At 49.5% G+C, this 17,249-nt stretch overlaps 5 protein-coding genes across 5 annotated transcripts; 2 read left to right on the top strand and 3 right to left on the bottom strand.

Annotated features, from left to right (window-relative positions):
* Positions 1 to 534: 534 nt before the first annotated feature.
* Positions 535 to 1,386, top strand: FPRO_05102 (uncharacterized protein; the record flags this gene model as incomplete). The annotated part of the gene is made up of 1 exon (XM_031230682.1): positions 535 to 1,386. The coding sequence occupies one exon, from the start codon at positions 535 to 537 to the stop codon at positions 1,384 to 1,386; it is 852 nt and encodes a 283-aa protein (XP_031080795.1).
* A 247-nt stretch (positions 1,387 to 1,633) lies between these two features.
* FPRO_05103 (uncharacterized protein) lies at positions 1,634 to 3,967 on the bottom strand (the record flags this gene model as incomplete). The annotated part of the gene is made up of 2 exons (XM_031230684.1): positions 1,634 to 3,577; positions 3,626 to 3,967. 2 exons carry the CDS (start codon positions 3,965 to 3,967, stop codon positions 1,634 to 1,636), a joined length of 2,286 nt encoding a protein of 761 aa, XP_031080796.1.
* A 688-nt stretch (positions 3,968 to 4,655) lies between these two features.
* FPRO_05104 (uncharacterized protein) lies at positions 4,656 to 8,411 on the top strand (the record flags this gene model as incomplete). Its single annotated transcript, XM_031230685.1, has 4 exons — positions 4,656 to 4,661; positions 4,729 to 4,840; positions 4,898 to 7,773; positions 7,830 to 8,411. 4 exons carry the CDS (start codon positions 4,656 to 4,658, stop codon positions 8,409 to 8,411), a joined length of 3,576 nt encoding a protein of 1,191 aa, XP_031080797.1.
* A 646-nt stretch (positions 8,412 to 9,057) lies between these two features.
* Positions 9,058 to 9,762, bottom strand: FPRO_05105 (uncharacterized protein; the record flags this gene model as incomplete). The annotated part of the gene is made up of 1 exon (XM_031230686.1): positions 9,058 to 9,762. The coding sequence occupies one exon, from the start codon at positions 9,760 to 9,762 to the stop codon at positions 9,058 to 9,060; it is 705 nt and encodes a 234-aa protein (XP_031080798.1).
* Positions 9,763 to 10,602: 840 nt separating this feature from the next.
* FPRO_05106 (uncharacterized protein) lies at positions 10,603 to 13,947 on the bottom strand (the record flags this gene model as incomplete). The annotated part of the gene is made up of 3 exons (XM_031230687.1): positions 10,603 to 12,122; positions 12,173 to 13,712; positions 13,936 to 13,947. 3 exons carry the CDS (start codon positions 13,945 to 13,947, stop codon positions 10,603 to 10,605), a joined length of 3,072 nt encoding a protein of 1,023 aa, XP_031080799.1.
* Positions 13,948 to 17,249: the final 3,302 nt, after the last annotated feature.

The following is a 17,249-nucleotide window of genomic DNA, read 5'->3' on the forward strand; positions in this document are numbered from 1 at the left end:
ACCATCCTGCGATAATGACAGTTAATTACGCATTCTCCAGATATGATGGACCTGACAGATTAGACGCATTGGGGTCTGATGCTGTATGGTTGCTGCATGGCACTGAGAATACCCTCAGTAAGGTTAAGTTGTATTCCCAGGACATTCCAGACTGACAAACTTCGAGGTTGGACCGGTCACGTGATTAGCACCATTCGCTCTACCGGGAGGCCCCGCCTACCTAGGTAATTTATGCAGCATTATTACAGGCGCCGCTGATTCATTCCTCATTATTATTCGCATCTGCATTTACCATCTCTTTATATCCTGCGTCATCACCAACAGCGATTCGTTTTTCGACGACGTGCACAAAGCACTCTTGCTATGTGAAGCGTAGCCTGCGACTCCATTAACTGGATGACAAAACCACACTCGCTCATCTTTGCTAAGACAAACTCCAGGTGCATAAGTATCATGATGACACTGTCGATTTTCGTAAACTCATTTTTGGGATGATAGACGCTTCAACATCACAACAAAACCGCAATAATCGCCATGTCGTCGCCTAAGCCATCCGCAGGCGTAGAGGAGCCCGCAGCCCAGTCGCCAAAGCCAGAGTCGCCAAAGCGCGACGGCGCAATCGAAGCAGTGGACGAGAGTTCTGATCGCGAAGACGGAGAGGCTTCTGAATCCCCTAAGGACCCAAACAGCGCCCCCAATGATGATGATGCGCCTCCTCTGCCGAACGAACCAACACCAGATGGACCACCTTTGCCAAGCGAACCTGTACCTGGTGGCCCTCCGTTGCCCAATGAGCCTGCACCGCAACAAGAGGATGATGGCTGGGACTGTCAGTGGGACCCGAACACGCAGGCTTGGTTCTTCGTGAATCGTTTCACCGGGAAGTCTCAGTGGGACAACCCTCGTGTTGCCACGAGCGCTCCTATAGCCGCTGCCCTAGGCACAGCCCTAGGCACAGCCCCAGGCGTTCCTCAACCTCCAGCTTCAGAGAAACCTGTCGCTGGAGGTTACAACCCGGCAATCCATGGCGATTACGATCCCAATGCTTGGTATGCAAAAGGCACACAGGAAGAAGACCGATTTGCGACCATAAGCACCGGGATCGCCGACCCTTCAGAGATATACACCGCAACAGCAACGTTCAACCGCTTCACAGGCCAATTCCAATCTGCTGGCCAAGGGCCCGAGCGCCATAGTGATGAAGCCAAATCAAAGCGCCAGATGAACGCCTTTTTTGACGTTGAGGCCGCAGCTAATGCCCATGACGGCCGAAGCTTGAAGGCAGAGCGTTCAGGGAAGAAGCCTTCCAAGGCTGAACTGAAGCAGTTCAAAGAGAAGCGAAGGGCTCGTAAGGAGGAAAAGCGTCGCGCTTGGCTCAGGGACTGAGACTAGCAGAACTTTTCATATTTTCGTATACTAGGTGGCATCATTGCTCGAAGGCGTTCTTATGGTAGGGAGGAGTTGGCGGGCCGTTTCTGGATTTAATTGAGACGACGGCCGCTTTGGATGCAGACGTGCTATTGTGCATTAAGAAGAAGGTCGGGTGAAGGCTAGAAGGCTAGGGATCGGTTCATATATATTTATACCCCAATAAACTTCTTGAAATTACTTTTCTATGTCTTGTGTGAAATGGCTAGTCCTCATCTTCATCTTCATCATCGTCTAATTCCATATTGAGATGAACGCTCTCATCATCATCGTCGTCATCCTCTTCCTCTTCCTCTTCAGGTTCCTTAGCCACAACTGGGGTCTTTGGTATGGGCGCAGGGAGAACACGGTCAGGAGAAGAGGACTTTTCCAGGACCTGTCGCTTCGGAGGTGCAGGATCTGAACCTTCGTGCTTTCGCTTTGGCGGTGAGGATGCCCGAGCGAAGGCATTCTCAGAGGGAGCAGCCTTCTCGATAGGGGCAAATGGATTGCTCTGAATGGGGAGATTCTTCTCGGCATGTGGAGTTGTGGGCAGTGTTCCTGGCTTGAACAGATCACCCTTCTTTTCAGGCACTGCTTCTTGCTCCTCGACATCGCCATCCTTCATCTCCTCATCTTGCTCCTCTTCCTCCTCCTCCTCGATAGGGAGAGCCTCTAATGACTCTTCACTCTCAGCGAGACTCTGAGCGCCTGCACGAATGTTCGTGCGCAGAATCTCAAGACCTTTGTCATCGGGGAATTGCTGAGTAAGATGGGGAAGAATGCTAGGATACACCCGGCCACGTTGGTCCTTGTATGGGTTGAGAACACTTGCCAGCATAGCGTCATGGCTGTTTGTCAAAATAGCTGTCTGGTCAACCAGACCACGCAAAGAAGCCTTGAGATGTCGTTGTGGTACTTTTGACAGAATAACGGGCAAGAGGTTGGCAGCAGCGGCTTTGTGCTTGGGCTCTAGGGAAGGGGTTGAGACAACGGCGGCAGCTTGAGGCTGGAGAAAAAGATCAGCGTTAGCGGCAATGCTGTTCTTCTTACTATCGGTGCCAGTTGCCGCTGGCTTCTCAGCCTCTTTAAGATGACCTGCATCTTGTTGCAAGTCACGACAGCAAGCGCCAAATATAGGGTCCAAGCTACCAACGGAAGGCTTGGATAGTGTTGGGCCAGAAATAAGCAATATCTCTTTGAGGACGGCGTATCCAGTCGTTCGGACTGTGGGAAGGTTGTTTCCTGACTTGAAAACTCGGACAAGGTGGTCAAGAATCTCTGGGGCAATAGACACAGCGTTCTGACCCAGACGCTGGAACAAGGCTTCAATGAGGTGCAGAGCAGCGATGTGAATATCTGGTAGCGCAGCCCAGAGCTCATCCTTCTCTTCTCTGGCAATCGCGGCGTTGGTCTGAAGCGCTTGATCCCATGTTTGGGACTTGGGCGAGAGTCTGGCTATGAGAAGTAACCGAGATGCAGCATCAACAAGTGCGCTTGTGGGTATCGTGACGGGCGCCTTGGTAGGATATCGAAGACAATCAGACAGATACTGGAAAAGGCCAATTAAACGATCAGCCCCAGCGTTGATTCCTGACCACGATGGGAGCTCATCCGCAGATGAACCAACACCGTTTGGCTCATTATCGAGTTCAACTTGCGATCGAGTGAAGCCGCCTGTTCCCTCCCATGATTCTTCAACGGCTCGCAGGATCTGGTCAGCTGTAGAGTGCAGCTCCTTCAGGAGAGTGTCGATCAACTTGGCCCACTCATCACTACCTCCTGCCTTGGCCGCGACATGGTGAAGCGAGATAATAAGTTTTCGCGAAGCTCTCTGAAGGCTTTGTGGAACTACAGTCTCATCTGATTGTGTAGGAACAAGATAAGGCTTGACTGCTGTTCTGAGCTTGGAGTTTGAAGGCCGGATGGTTGTTGGGTAAAGAGGAATCAAGGCTGATAAGGAGTCGCAAATAGTCTCAATGGCAGACAGGGGCGTTTGGAGCTTCTCGCCGTTCTTGGGCAAGCTGATGAGCTTTATGCAAGCTGTAACAAATGTTGGGATTGTTGGTGTGGCAATCTCTCGGACAAGGGTCTGATATGGCTGGACTGAGATGTAGATGCGTGTAAGAGTCACAATGGCCAACTCCTTTGAAGCAATGGGATCGCTTTTCTGTGGATCGTTAATATTGAACTTACAGAACTGAGTGCATTGACTTACCTCAACTACAGACAGGAGTCCAGTGACCCATGGTTGACAGCCTCGTAGGATCTCCCATCCACCAACGTCAACGACAGTCTTGATTAGAGCCACTGCAGCGAACCTAGCCTCACGGCTCCGACCATTAAGATGAGTAGTGATGCTAGCCTTGAGCTTATGGACAAGCTGTGCGGCTTCTGGGGCGCTATCCTTGACCTTGCGGTCTGATGGCGCTGACAATGGCTCCTTGCAGTGTAGGATGTGGTTGATGAGAGATGGCAGCGCATGAGGGAGCTGAGTTGGGGGAATTGAGGTGAGTTTGCGGCATAGAACCCGCAAATCGGGTGGTAGTGAGGCAGCCATGACCAGTGGATCCTCTATGAGGGTTTCTGGGATAGTTTGTGAGGTCTCAGATGCTTTGCGACAAGTTGAAGCTTCAAGATAATGGCCAAGATCAACTTGAAGTTGATACTGCGCCGTCACGTGTAAAAGACGAGTACAGCAGTCGCAGAAGAGGTTCAGGTATGCTTGAACAAAGATTCCGTATCCGATTATGTTGCTCAACTGGAAATCTCGGCTTATAACCTCAAATTATGATGAAGCTGTAAATTCATCAAGGAAGACTCCATTGAAACTTTTTTTCTGCTCTCAGTCCAGTAGGTCCCTAGCAACAAGCATACCAAAGGTGGGTTAGCTTGACTGGCGGGAAGACCCCTGACAGTGGATCCAACCGTGCTGTGTTAAATGACCCTGATTGGCTTATGAGCTGAGTTACGTCGTCCCAGCAGCTCTCATCTCCAGCAAATACGACCTTAACCACGTTGAAAGTCCAGAGACCGCAATTATACCCTTCACCTCAGGTGGCCTCTGAAACATCACGATTGATTTTTGTGATAATTATATTCGATATTTTAAATCTTACAAGCCTCGCATCAGAGGACTCACATCCATTTAGCAATCCAATCTTCCTCGCCATGCGCTTGGCGCCATCTATTTGCTAGTCCAAGTCCGAGACCGATCTCCTGAAACCCTGAAATAGGTCCAACGAACCATGGGTGTAAGACGAAACAAAACGCCCTCGCCGATTATAACGAAGCTGACTCTGTATCGCTACTGCTCTATAGCCCAAGGCCGTGCAATACATTAATCAGCTGGACCATGCCCGCTGCGACGGCAACTGGGACCTGGTCCCGGAGCTTGTTCGCAAAGTCCGCAAGCATGCTCCCGACAGAGCTTGTACGTCATTCTCTGAATAGCTTCATGACAGCCGCAAAGCTAATACTTCTCAATTAGGTCTCGCATTGACGGCCGAAACCGAATGCGCCATTGCCAAAACGACAGGAGCTGCAGCTCATACTAACACCGAAGGCCGGCCAGCAACTGCTATAAACACAGGCGATGTCAATGTTACGGATCAACTACCAAAGCTCGAAGCGGCAATTGACGAGGAAGCCGCCCACGAGAACGACAGATTTCAGGCTGAGGTATGCGCGGGTTGGTTGCACTGGACATTAGGAGACTATAATCTCTGTGTCAGTCGACTACCTGAGAACAACTTGGAGGAAGGCGAGATCAACCCAGCCGACAGAAGTGCCGAATGGACGAGTGTTTGCTCACTCAAAGCTGCGTATCTCAAAGCTAACTGCCTTGCGCGCAGCGGCGAGTTGAAGCAGGCACTCTCTGCCTACCGAGCTGGTCTTCCATCACTTGGACGAGTTTGGGCAGAACAAGGCATGGGAAGACAGCTCCGTTACTGGTCAGAGCTGTTTCTCACGGAATATTGCATGCTCTCAGGCGAAGCATACCGAAGCAACGAAATCACACAGGTCGACGCTGATTCTATGGCGGGTTATCGAGCGTGGGCAAGATTCTGGGATACTATGTCTACTCCTGTCACAGGAGGATACGGCTTCAAGGGCTCTGTACCTCGAAGAACGGTATGGAGGGAGTACTACTTTGCCCTCTCATCAATTGTCGATACCGATCAACCTTTTCCTACCGGGTTTGTGAGCAACACAGCCGGGGACCTTTCACCTCGGAATCAGCTGCGCATTGAGCTCAAGCATGCCGAGGCTACGTACCAGACGCTTTTGCTAGGCGAGACATCCTTTCCCAGAGCCGACGAGGAGCGTGAGGAAGTCGAAGCGTTTGTCAATCAGGTACTACGAAACTGGTCTATTCTCTGTGGACGAGGATGGAGTGAAAAGGACCTTGGTCAGGGTGGGCGAAGCAGCCTGAGCCGTGGAGTTCTCGATATTCTTTACAGTGCGGCCTTGAAGACCTACCATTCAACATCTATCCTGCGGTCTCTCTTCCTTGTTCATCTTTCGGTTGCCGAATTCGACCTCGCTTTCAAGGCCTTCGACTCTTACCTTGAGATTGTCAAAAAGGGCAAGGCTCGTGTTGACAAAACCGGGCTTGTTGAGCCTAGTCTGGACGACGATGCGACCGTTCTCGAAACAATCTCGCAATGTATATTGGCCCTCTGTCGATATGGCCAACGATCTGCAGCGGAAAAGGCGCACCAGCTTGGATCTGAGCTCGAAGATTGGTTGGCTAAGTTACCGCAGATCACCTCGCAAGATAACCCCACGCCCGTAATTTCGGAACACAATGAACTTAGCGCTTCACATCCGCCTGTGGCACCGCATACCATTGCCCTTGCATGGCAAGCTATTGGCCTGTCCCAGGCTCATTGGTCAAGAATCACATATGAAGCCTCGGCTAGAACCGAAATTCAACAAAAAGCTATTCGCTGTCTAAGAAAGTCTCTTGCAGCTGAGCTTGGGCGCTCAAAGGATATTAGGAGCTTTTATGCTCTTGGCCTTCTATTGGCTGAGCGAAGAGAGTTGACTGCTGCAATTGAGACTGTCAGAACTGCCTTGACAGCAAGCAAGGATCAGGAAGAGAACTACGATCTGGTATATGGGCCATATTGGCAAGAGCGTTCTCTTATTCCGGTTTGGCATCTGCTCGCTCTCCTGCTCAGTGCTAGGCAAGATTATAGCATGGCCGCGAGGGCTTGCGAGGGTGCTTTGGAACAATTTAAAGATACTACAGTTCTGTTTGGTAAGGCCGACCAAGCCTATAGAAGCGAGCACCTCAACGAGGCGGAAAAAGATGCTTCAACAGAAGACAAACATGGCCTAGTCGACGATATGGATGATGGCGAAAAGGAGAGCATCCTGGAGGTGAAGATGACACAACTTGCATTGATCGAGTTACTTGAAGGCCCAGACGTGGCTGTAAATGCCAGCTTCGAATTGCTGACTCTCTTCTCGAGACTGTTTGGCAACGTTGCAGCCCAGCCCACTCTGAACCCTCCCAAGGCCGTGGAACCACCAAAAACCTCAGGCACGCTTAGGAGCATCAGGGGAACGATCTTTGGCGGCAATGATCGATCCAGGCCACCTACGAGGCAGGTATACACTGCCGCGGGCGACAGGAACCCCAGACCTCAAACTGCAGCGACCATGCGCAGCAGTGCACCGACGATTCAGGTTACGGGAGATAACGGATCCCTAGCAGAGTCGCGACCAAGGACATCAGCATCTTCAGTGCGCCGCAACAGAAGCGCTACGGGTAGAAGTAACAGTCTGAAGAAGCGCGATCGGAGCCACAGCCGACAGCGATCCTCTAGTATTGGGGCTATCTCTTCTGCCCATGGACCTACGGTTGTTGATGGAGACGTATTTTTCACACCAGCTGGTCCAAACGGCGAGGTTGAAGAAAACGAGCAGCAATCGGACTTCTTTACCTACTCAAGTAAACGAAACTCCGCAACGAGAGGCTCATCTTTCTCAAGGCGGCCTATAGGACACCTCAACTCGTATCTCTCAACGCAAACTAAGTCAACCGACTACTCTGAGCTATCAGTTGACAACGCTTACGCATCCACCTGCATCTTACCACTGGTCCATTTCCCCAAGGATAAGGAGAGGGCTCAACGCGTGGTCCTTCTGATCAAAGTCTGGCTCATGATTGCTGGTTTCTACCGTAGAGCAGGCATGAGGGAGGACGCCAAGGGAGCTATCACAGAAGCACAGCGACTTATTCAGAGCCTGGAGGCCGATTTGGCTAGGGATCCATCTGGTTCAGGTGCTCTCAAGCCTCCTAGCTGGGCCGAAAAGAAGACCGTAGAGGATCTATGGAGTGATCTGTATGCAGAGGTAAGATGAACCCCCCTCACTGCAGGATATATGATGTGTACTAATACTCCTCATAGCTGGGTCAACTATCTCTGTCGAAAGGAGCCCCCTATGCAGCTCGTAACGACTTTGAAACCGCCCTCACACACACGCCAAATCATCCCACTGCAATCATCGGCCTTTCTAACATCCTGCTCGATATTTACAGTGAAGATCTCCTCCCGCCACCTCCGATTCCGCCTCTGGAGGATGCTTTGCTCAACCTCAACCTGGGAAATAGCTCAAAGCCAAATTCAAGCAGTCAGGCAGTCTCTCCCCTACCTTCGACACCCCTCGGCCTGGGCCCTTCACCAGAAACCCAATTTACTCCCAAGGAACCCATGGACGATGACGAACTTCCTGCTGCGTATAAGGCCACCCGCCTACCACTTGTCGACCGTCTTGCGTCTCGTGATCGTGCGTATGCCCTCCTTTCGACACTCACCAAGCTCGGTTCCGGCTGGAACTCATCCGAGGCGTGGTTCACGCTGGGCCGCGCCTACGAAGAGAGTGGCCAGCCCGACAAAGCAAAGGAGGTGCTTTGGTGGTGTGTGGAACTTGAAGAGGGAACCGGTGTTCGGGATTGGCGTTGTTTGACTGGGGGAGGTTACATCATTTGATGAGCCTTTTGGGGCTCAGACAACATCCATTAGGACCTTTGAACGGAGAAAACTGCCAATGGTCTATGTTACTCATTTGTCAGCCGTTTATGTTGGGTTTCATGGAGTGATACTGAGTTTTTAACTCTTCTCTTCTCTTCGATAAAACACTCTGAATAATTTACTTTGTGGACCTCATGCAGAGACTCATCAGACACTACCTGGTAGACTTTTAACAAGATCTTGTCAATTCTAGGAATCAGGGGGTTATTTTAAGCATAATCTAGTCACAAATTCGACCCGGTTGGTGAGAATCCTACTTTGCCTACTCGAGAATTCTGGATAATAGTGTTCAGGAGCTGGTTGTACTCTGAATATGCTCAGTCAACACTGCCAATTGATTCAGTATACCGCTATGTAATATGTATCGCTTTTCGGACTAAAAAGTGTTTGCTGAAGAAGAGATCAGACCAAGCCAAGTAGCATCCTTTTGCTTTTTGGCGTTTGATATTTGTATTCGCTTCCCTTCGATTACTTCTGTGTGTCCTTCAAGTTCCAAACCCGATGCATCTCATGAAAGCAAGGATGATCAGAAGAAGCGGGGATGAGTGCTCGCTACTTAGGAGGTAGTACAAGAAGATGATGGCTGCTGTACAGCAGATCATGCTTAGGCAGAGGCAAAAGACGAAGAGGGCAAGAAAGAGGCGGAAGACGTTTGTGCGGAAGATGTTTGTCGGGGCCAAGCCAACGGAAGCTGTCGTTCATCGATAAGCATGGCCTTTATTAAGATGATAATCCGGCTTCCAGTTGGTGGATTGACCTCGCTTTGTCCCGTTTGCTGATATGAGCCACTACTGACACCGTCAAATTGAAATGACTCGTTGAAAGTATACCCGCTGCTATTGCTTTCTTCCACGTTGTTCCTGTCAATTGTCCGCATGATGCTACGGAAGCAATTTGAGATGGCAGTCAAACTGTCACGTACTCTCAGTAGGTGGAAAGCCAGACAATCCATATGTTTTGACCAGGCAGTTGTTGGTTGTGTCCCACAGAACAGCCCATCAACCTCCGTATTTTCAGCAGCGTGGATAGCAGGCACATTTGGGACATTGGTGACTTCCTCAACATCGATGGTTTGATTCGTGCCATTGTCTGAACGCCACTCACAGATGTTATTGTCGATACGTTCAACGAGGGCCTGAATCTCATCTTCCACAATTCTTTGGGAGTTTCCCTCGTTGGGCGGTCCAGCCGAGGACGACATCTGCGGTAGGAGACTTGAACTTCTGTGCCATAGCGAGTTGGCGCACGTGTCTTGCTCAGCAAACGCTGGAAGACTTTCAGAGTAAACAGAAAGGGAATTCGACGTCATCGTAGAAGTGTCTCGTGTGAAGCAGTGAAAATTGAAGTACGTTACTCTAAACTTGCAATGATGAAGATGTTGTTAAAGAAAGACAATAGCGAGTGTGTAATATAACGGGATCAAAATCAATGGGTGACGTTAGTATCTGTGAAGTTGATGATGCAAGAAGAAGGCCAAGAATCAGGAAGAGGCATATCCCCCATGTGCCTTACGTGACGCTCTGTTGTATGGACTTGCCCCTTTCCATAGATTCAAGTTGCCATACAGAAAGTGCCACTCGCCTCGTTACCTTGTGAAGGAGTAACGACTGAGAAAAGCGGAAACACACCAAGGTTCATCAGATCCGAACAGTGAATCAGGCCCTCGGGCATTATCGTAATACTTTCGTCGACTTTTGTCGACTTTACCTAAAGTCAGGGGTTTCCTTATCAGATGAATACTCTGAGAAAAAAAATCAAACAATGTCATCACAAGGAACTAATCAACCAGAAGAAACAAGTCATGTACTTATGTAGAAGTGTATTTGTTTTCATCCTTGTCCAAGCCTCTCTACGCCCTCATCCTCCCCCAACAGCTCTCCTCATTCCATAAGACCCAGCCGCCCAAATGAAATAACTAAAAAAAGGGGGAATATTTGTTTTGACTGCGAATGACAAAGAAGACGATTCTTTTTAGCTCTAATATGTTTGTCCGCAAAACTCCCTTAACATGCGCCGTGAGGCTCCCATCCATTCATCCATCCATCCGCCCTCATCTCCAATCGTCATCATCATGAGTTCAACCTCACTATGCATACTTTCCAGACATGGTCCCCCCTTTAAATTGCAATTGTATGTTCTCCTTCAGTATCTACTGTCGGGACTTTAGCAGGTTGTGGAGGTATGAAGCAAACTGCCTCTTGTCCGTCGACGTCGTAAGAGATCGTAAAAAGTCGTCACCGTTGACCCCAAGGCTAGGGAAGATATTGTTTTGGAGTTCCTGGATAAAAGACTCTCCTGTCTTGGTGTAAATAGTCTGCTCTAGACCTGCAATCTCTGTAAGAACTTGCTTAGTCTGAGCGTCCTGGTAAGGCCGGAAGCTGGGGTTCTTCATAACCTCCCAGCAGGTCGAGTGGAACCTTTGGATCATGAAATGGTCAAAACCAGGGAATGCAGGGTTGGGGCTACCAGAAGGAGCCGTTGGGTTCTGCGAAATAGTGGCAACATCAGGTCCTCCCCATATAGCTGCCATTCTTGTCATCAGAGTGAAAGCCAGACGGCTACCGCCGATGTTACCCTCAAGGGTCTTGGCGAGCTCAATGATGGAGGAAATCATAGGCTCAAAGAAGCCCTGATTAGATTCACTGACGAGAACACCGTCCAATCCATTGTTCAGAATAATCTGGAGGAAAGAGAGGTATTCCCTCCTCAGCTCAGCCAGCTGAATCTCGTCATCGGTACCAGCAATGGGCTCCGTAAGCCCACCGAAGATACGCTGAAGCAAAGGCGTCAGAAGCATGTTCAAGACCTCGTAAATTTCAGCCTTGAAGCCAAACACCACCTGATCCAGTAGACGAAGAAACATGGCCATCTCGTCCTTAGATGAGCTCTGGGACAGCAGTCCTTCAATCCACTGGGGCAACTGTGGCAGCACAGCTGCACCAAGGACTCCCAACAGCTTAGAAAAGGCTGATCGGCAAGCAGTTCGGATCTCAGAAGACGAGTTCAGCTGGTTGAGGGCAATGAGAATGGCTTCGGCAGCGCGAGAAAACTCATCCGAGACAGCCTTGTCGGGAGGTCCGTGTGCATTAGCGGAGGTGATGCCTGGAGTCCAGTCAGAGAACCCGTGGGCCAAGGTACCCAAGGCCATGACAATGTGGTGGACTTGAAGAGTGGCTTGCGCATCTCCAGACTTGGCTCGTGGGAGGTGTCCTTCCATGTCGGTAAACAGGGGGTCCATAACAGATCGGGCGTACAAGGCTTGCTTATCAGCAGGTGTACTTTGGGTTGAGGAAATACAGCCAATGGCTTCGAAAAGGTACAGTTGGCTCGTAAAGAGAGCATCCGCGGAGTGGTCAGATTCGTCTGATGACATATCATCGTCGGCATCATCCCCAGGGACCTCAGCCTTGATGGGCAAGAGATCTCCAATCGACTGGATGACTGTCTCCGCAACGTTGCCAACCTGAGCACGCAGCTGCTTGATAAAGCGGTGGAACAAGTACCACGATCGTGTTTTTATCCGAACGTGGTCATGGTGAACCAATCGCACAAAGTTCTCTAGAACTTGAGGGATGTACTGTGAGAGATGGTTCTCGAAAACCACGCAATATCTCACACAAATCTCCATGTACTGCAGAAGGATGGCGGGATGAGAGAAGTTGGCAATACCTACATTGGTTAGCATCACCACACTGTAGCTGATTTACTGAAGCACTCACCAGATTCAACCATCTTCTGCATCATAACCACCAACCTCTCCGAGGCCTCAGTAGAGGGCTGGTTTTTTGTGCCCAGTCCTTGGTTGGGAAGTGCAAGCTCGCCAAAGAGGTACATCTCATACAATGCAAGATCAAGATCTCGCCAGTCCATTTGTGAGCCCTGCTGGTCAAGAGTTTGGAAGGTAGTTGCAACCAAGTTGCTGAGCATATCCATGTACAAAGGCTGATCAATGGCCGCAATGGATTTTTGCAGATTCTGTAACTTGCGACGTAGCTCTTGAAATTCAGCCTCATCTGTGAGCTCATCTTCATCACCCCAGTTGGTAGTCTCATCGTATCTCATCTTGTGGATGATGGCATCTAGGATTGGCGCAAGCATACCGCCGTAGTCTTGGTGAACAACAGTGAGTTTACGGAGGAATGTAAGCAGGTCTGTTAGGGCGGGAATGACAGACGAGCAGACCTCATCATATTCGTCAGAGAAGAAGCGCAGAAGGAAAGGGAGGAACCCTTGGAGGTGCTGATTAGCTCTAGCGCGAGTGTCATCACTGATCTGGCTGTCCTCAAGGGCCCGTACGATATCGGAGAGTACGGTGTTAACTAACTTGGCAACTGCTTCGGCCAGGTCCGTATCGTAACGAGAGGTTCCCTTGTACTCGCTCAAAGGGGGGCTAGCAACTAATTGTTCAACAATCTCCCTAAGGTTAATGAAGGAGATCATCTCCATCTTGTCTGCCGAACGCATCTTCTTGCCGCATATCTCATTCAAGGTATCAATGGCTGTGTCGCGGACCTTGTCTTGCACATCAGTGCTTGGTCGGCCGACTACCGGCAGCAGCAGCCCGAGCATGTCCTGGCTGATAACCAAGGAGATGTCCATCCAGCTAACCCACTTGCCCAGGACTTTGAGAACAAGTTCTACGACGGTATCGTTGTTCGAGTATCGTGTTAGGAGCTGCTTCCACGACTCAGACACCTTGTGCATATCCTGAGCTCGAAGCTGGTCCTTGAGCTCGGTATTTCGCTTTGTCTCGTTGCTCTGCCGTGACAGAAGCATATCGGCAATCTCGTCATGGATGGATCCCAGAGTTCGAAGATAAAAAACGACGCCCGGGACGTTGTCGGTATTTGTGGAGAGACCAGTCAACTCAAGCTGGTCATCGAGGAAGCTCTGCCATCCGTCTTGGTAAAGGAAGACAAACAAGTACGTCAATGTTTGTGTGAGCTTGTTCTGAAGGTGATAAGGATCGGCTTCTTGTTGGGCGTTAGGACCGTATGTTTGGCGGCAGTATTGGAGAAGGGTGTCTTTGAGGAAAGCCAGGCTTGCCTGGTCGAGACCTTGAGTGTGCACCGCATAGTTGACCACTTCGAGACAGACCATGCGCACGACTTCTGACGTTTGAGGGGTTCGAGCGAAGAGTGTGGTGCAAGCTTGCCATCCTGAGGGATCGTTCCTCAGTTGGTTTAGGTATTCGAAAGCTTGCTCCTTGAGAGATTGGTCGGAGGTGGGGTTCGAGAGAATCCCGACGGCATTCTCGACCTGAGCCATTGGGATCAGAGTTAGCAAAAAGACGATATCATGTATTCATAAGCTTCAGATAACAACCATTCCGTCGGGTCGGGCCTAGCAAGTGTGGACATTGGGCCGATGCGGCTTGGCCATCCAAAAGTGACGGTTGAAATGGCGGGGCACGAGAGCACCCCAGCGAGCGTCATGGGACAAAGACGGAGGAAGATGATGGAAGAACAACGCATCAACTCACCTGAGCTTCCATGATCAAAGATTCAGGTTGTGAAAAACACTAGAGTGAGAGGTATTCCAAGTATGGGCGATGCTGCTATAACTCCGGCAGCCTCAGATACACAGCATCCAGCATAGTTATGATAGAAAATAAACGGACAAGGTGAATAAGGCTACCGAGGGGTCATGCCTAAACGTGGTTGGTATTGAAAGCTGGGGAAAAGGAGCCTGTGCAACAGGCAGGGGTGCAGCTGATGGATCTGGAGCTATCCCAATGGCAGCAGCTTCAAGGAGAGCCGAAATGTGCACAAAGACAGACGATTTGAGACGTTGATGCTGATTTTGGATTGGATAGCGTGTGAAGACTGCGTTTTTATCGAGACGTGCTATTTCTAAAAGTCGGTGCGCTGAACTTCTTGGGTCGATGTGGGGTAACTCTTTCGGCACATGTTCGGTAAAAGGGCCTCCCCATCACCATCTCAGGAACCTCGATCACCAAGCTCATCAACTGCAGGGTACCAACCTACCTAAGCTCTCGTTGGCATCTCATGTAACGAGATACTGCATTAGTTCTTGAGTGATGCAGCACTTAACCTTGTATGGAAACGCATACATATGCCGACAGTCTTGACGGCTTGAGCTACTTTCGAACCCAAACACACGCAGAAGATTTCAACGCTCTGGTAACTCTAATGAGTTAAACATATATCGAATAACGTCCCCTCGGCAGATGTGAGCCATGGCAGGACCTTCTAAGACTCGACATATCAGGTCAAACAGGCTACGTGAGCCCTACTAGTGGGGTAGGGCAATCGAGTCAAGCTGTAACTCGATCTCCATCTTCTGTACTTCGATTCTTGAGGCACCCATATCATATAGAAATGACTCTTCGAGATTTCTGTGAAGCACGAACTAAACCTTCGTACACCCAGCCATGTTTGTTTGCATCGATCAAGGCGCTACCAAAATTATGCGTCAAACTTCTACTCACCAGCACCAGTTGGATATCATATCCACCCGAGTTCTCGGCACACTCTTGACAGCGAGGTGATTTTTATACCAACAAGCCATATGTCGATGCCAGTCCACTGTCTTGCGAGCGTGAGTGGCTGTGAGATAAACGCTTATATACCTCAAGCTCCGGCCGTTTCAACTGTAACTCAATGGATGTAAAGTATATGAAACTGCTAGTCGCCAATACTAGGTATCGATAAGGTTGTCTCAACGTTATAACAGCGTGTCCGAGAGCTGTTTGAAGCTCAAAATTATCAGGTAACAGATCCTGGAGGCCTGAAATGGATGTCAATGAAAATCTCCTCAAGGCCGATTAAACCCCGCGGCAAAAGTACAAGGTCAACAACTTGCATATTCCTGGTCGCAAAAATAATGCGTCTCATCGTATATGAAGTTGAAATAGTGGTTGGGCGAGAGGCCGGAATATTAGAGTCTGGAAACGCTTATTATCGGCGATATTGCCAACTCATGGTGGTAGGCGCTTCGCATGACAACACTCGGTTTGAACTTTTGGCATAAAACTGATTCGGAGGGCCGATCAAATAACCGATGTTTCGTTCGGAGAATAAGTCAGTATGGCCGCCCTCTAAAACTTGGAATAAACGAATCTCTTGCTTAACGACAAGCATCGTTGGTCCATTACTCGACCGCATGACGTGAACTTGGGACCCAGCTTCTGTGGGCCGTGTGCTTTGTTTCTGGATAGTTCCTGGGAAAAAGTGACGATCGACAACTCAAGCGCTGAAACAACAGAGATCGACAGGCGCTCGGCGCTACATACGTGCAAAGCCTTCTTTGGTGGGCATGAGGGCGATTATCAATGGATTAGGCTGCTCAAGACAGAGAAGAGTCGTCAGCTTCATTTCCCCATCTGTACTGTCCCCTCCTTGCTGGTGCCAAGTTGGAGCTGTTCGGCTGTGTATGATTGAGATATCCACTCTTTCCTTATCTTGAATTATTTACAAGAGAAAATGTTTTGAGTCTCCTATAGCGGAGAGGTTTATTATACCTACTGTAGGTAGATAGGGGATTTTTGGCTTATGCTGTTTCCGAAATGCGGGTGTTCTTTGATACGTGGGCTCTCGCTGCAACTAACGATTCGTTGCCAAGCTTCCATTGACAGGCGGCATGATCGTCAGGAGGAGGCGGCAAGCCACTACCGGCTGGGGCATTGGCTCACAATCAGCCAACACCCACCCAAGGAGAAGCAGGGGTCCAGTATGGGTGTTCAAGACAAGAATATTGACCCTGAGTGATGAAAAGACTTCGGCAAGTTTAATGTATTTTAGCAAGTCTTTGGACCGGTTAATTTTGGCTCCCTGTTCCAATGACTCCTAGAGTGTGGATGTTGATGCTGGCTTTGTTGTTACGCAAGCAGAGAGGGTAGCTACCACAGCATATCGAACAAGAATAGAAGCATCTCTAGCTGTGATTGTAATCGACGATCGAATAATACCGTCGATGGTGGACCTTCAGGAAAGCGAGCCGCGTAACATGTCAATATTGTGGTTCTTTGTTTCAAATCAAATCGACGTCATGAGCTTGAATTGTTGCTTTTTGATCAACACCAGCGAACTATCTAGCTGCTGATGGTGTGACAAGGGACGAGCATCGCGGGAATAAGCGTTCATCCAAGGCCCAAGATTGGACGAGATTGAATTTGCGCTTGTGAGTTAAATGACCATAGCGGCATCATCCATGCCTCTCTAGCTTTGAGGCCTCTTTACATACAGTTTGTGATGCAATGCAGTGTTACAATGTGAGATCACCGTCACCGCCTCGAAAATACCGTCTTGAGAAGCTGAAATCAAAGGCCTTCACCGACACAACTCCATAGTCTTCTCAATCTCTTCCTTTTGTCTCACATTTTCGTATTTGCAATTACTATGTAGCATTAATCTCTCCAAATCGATCCCAGGGAAGTAACCGAGATACGTCTTTTAAAGGCCTGCAATTCGGGGTCTCTCGCTGTCCAGCTCTTCCAGAATTAGACCTTTTGATCTCGGTTCTGGTTATATTGTGATGTTGCACTTTCGGCCCTCCTTCATATCCACATAGTTGATAAGCCTAACTAGGTCACGGATCTGGTGATGAACGTCAGCTGGTGTTTCTATCTTGGGGATTGCTTGTTCAACATAGCGTTCCGATAGCCTCAGCTCAATCTGAAGTACGCAATAGTTTAATCAATGCCAAGTTTCTACAAGAGATGAGATGCTCATGGCCATTGACATCCATTTCTGGGGCGGAATTTGGAGGGTGGTTGCAGCACTCTGTGGGTTCCTGCATTAGAGGAGTGGCGCTAGGAACACTGTCTCACGGAGC

Source organism: Fusarium proliferatum, assembly GCF_900067095.1.
Source record: "Fusarium proliferatum ET1 genome assembly, contig: FPRO_scaffold004, whole genome shotgun sequence".
Taxonomy (NCBI): domain Eukaryota; kingdom Fungi; phylum Ascomycota; class Sordariomycetes; order Hypocreales; family Nectriaceae; genus Fusarium; species Fusarium proliferatum.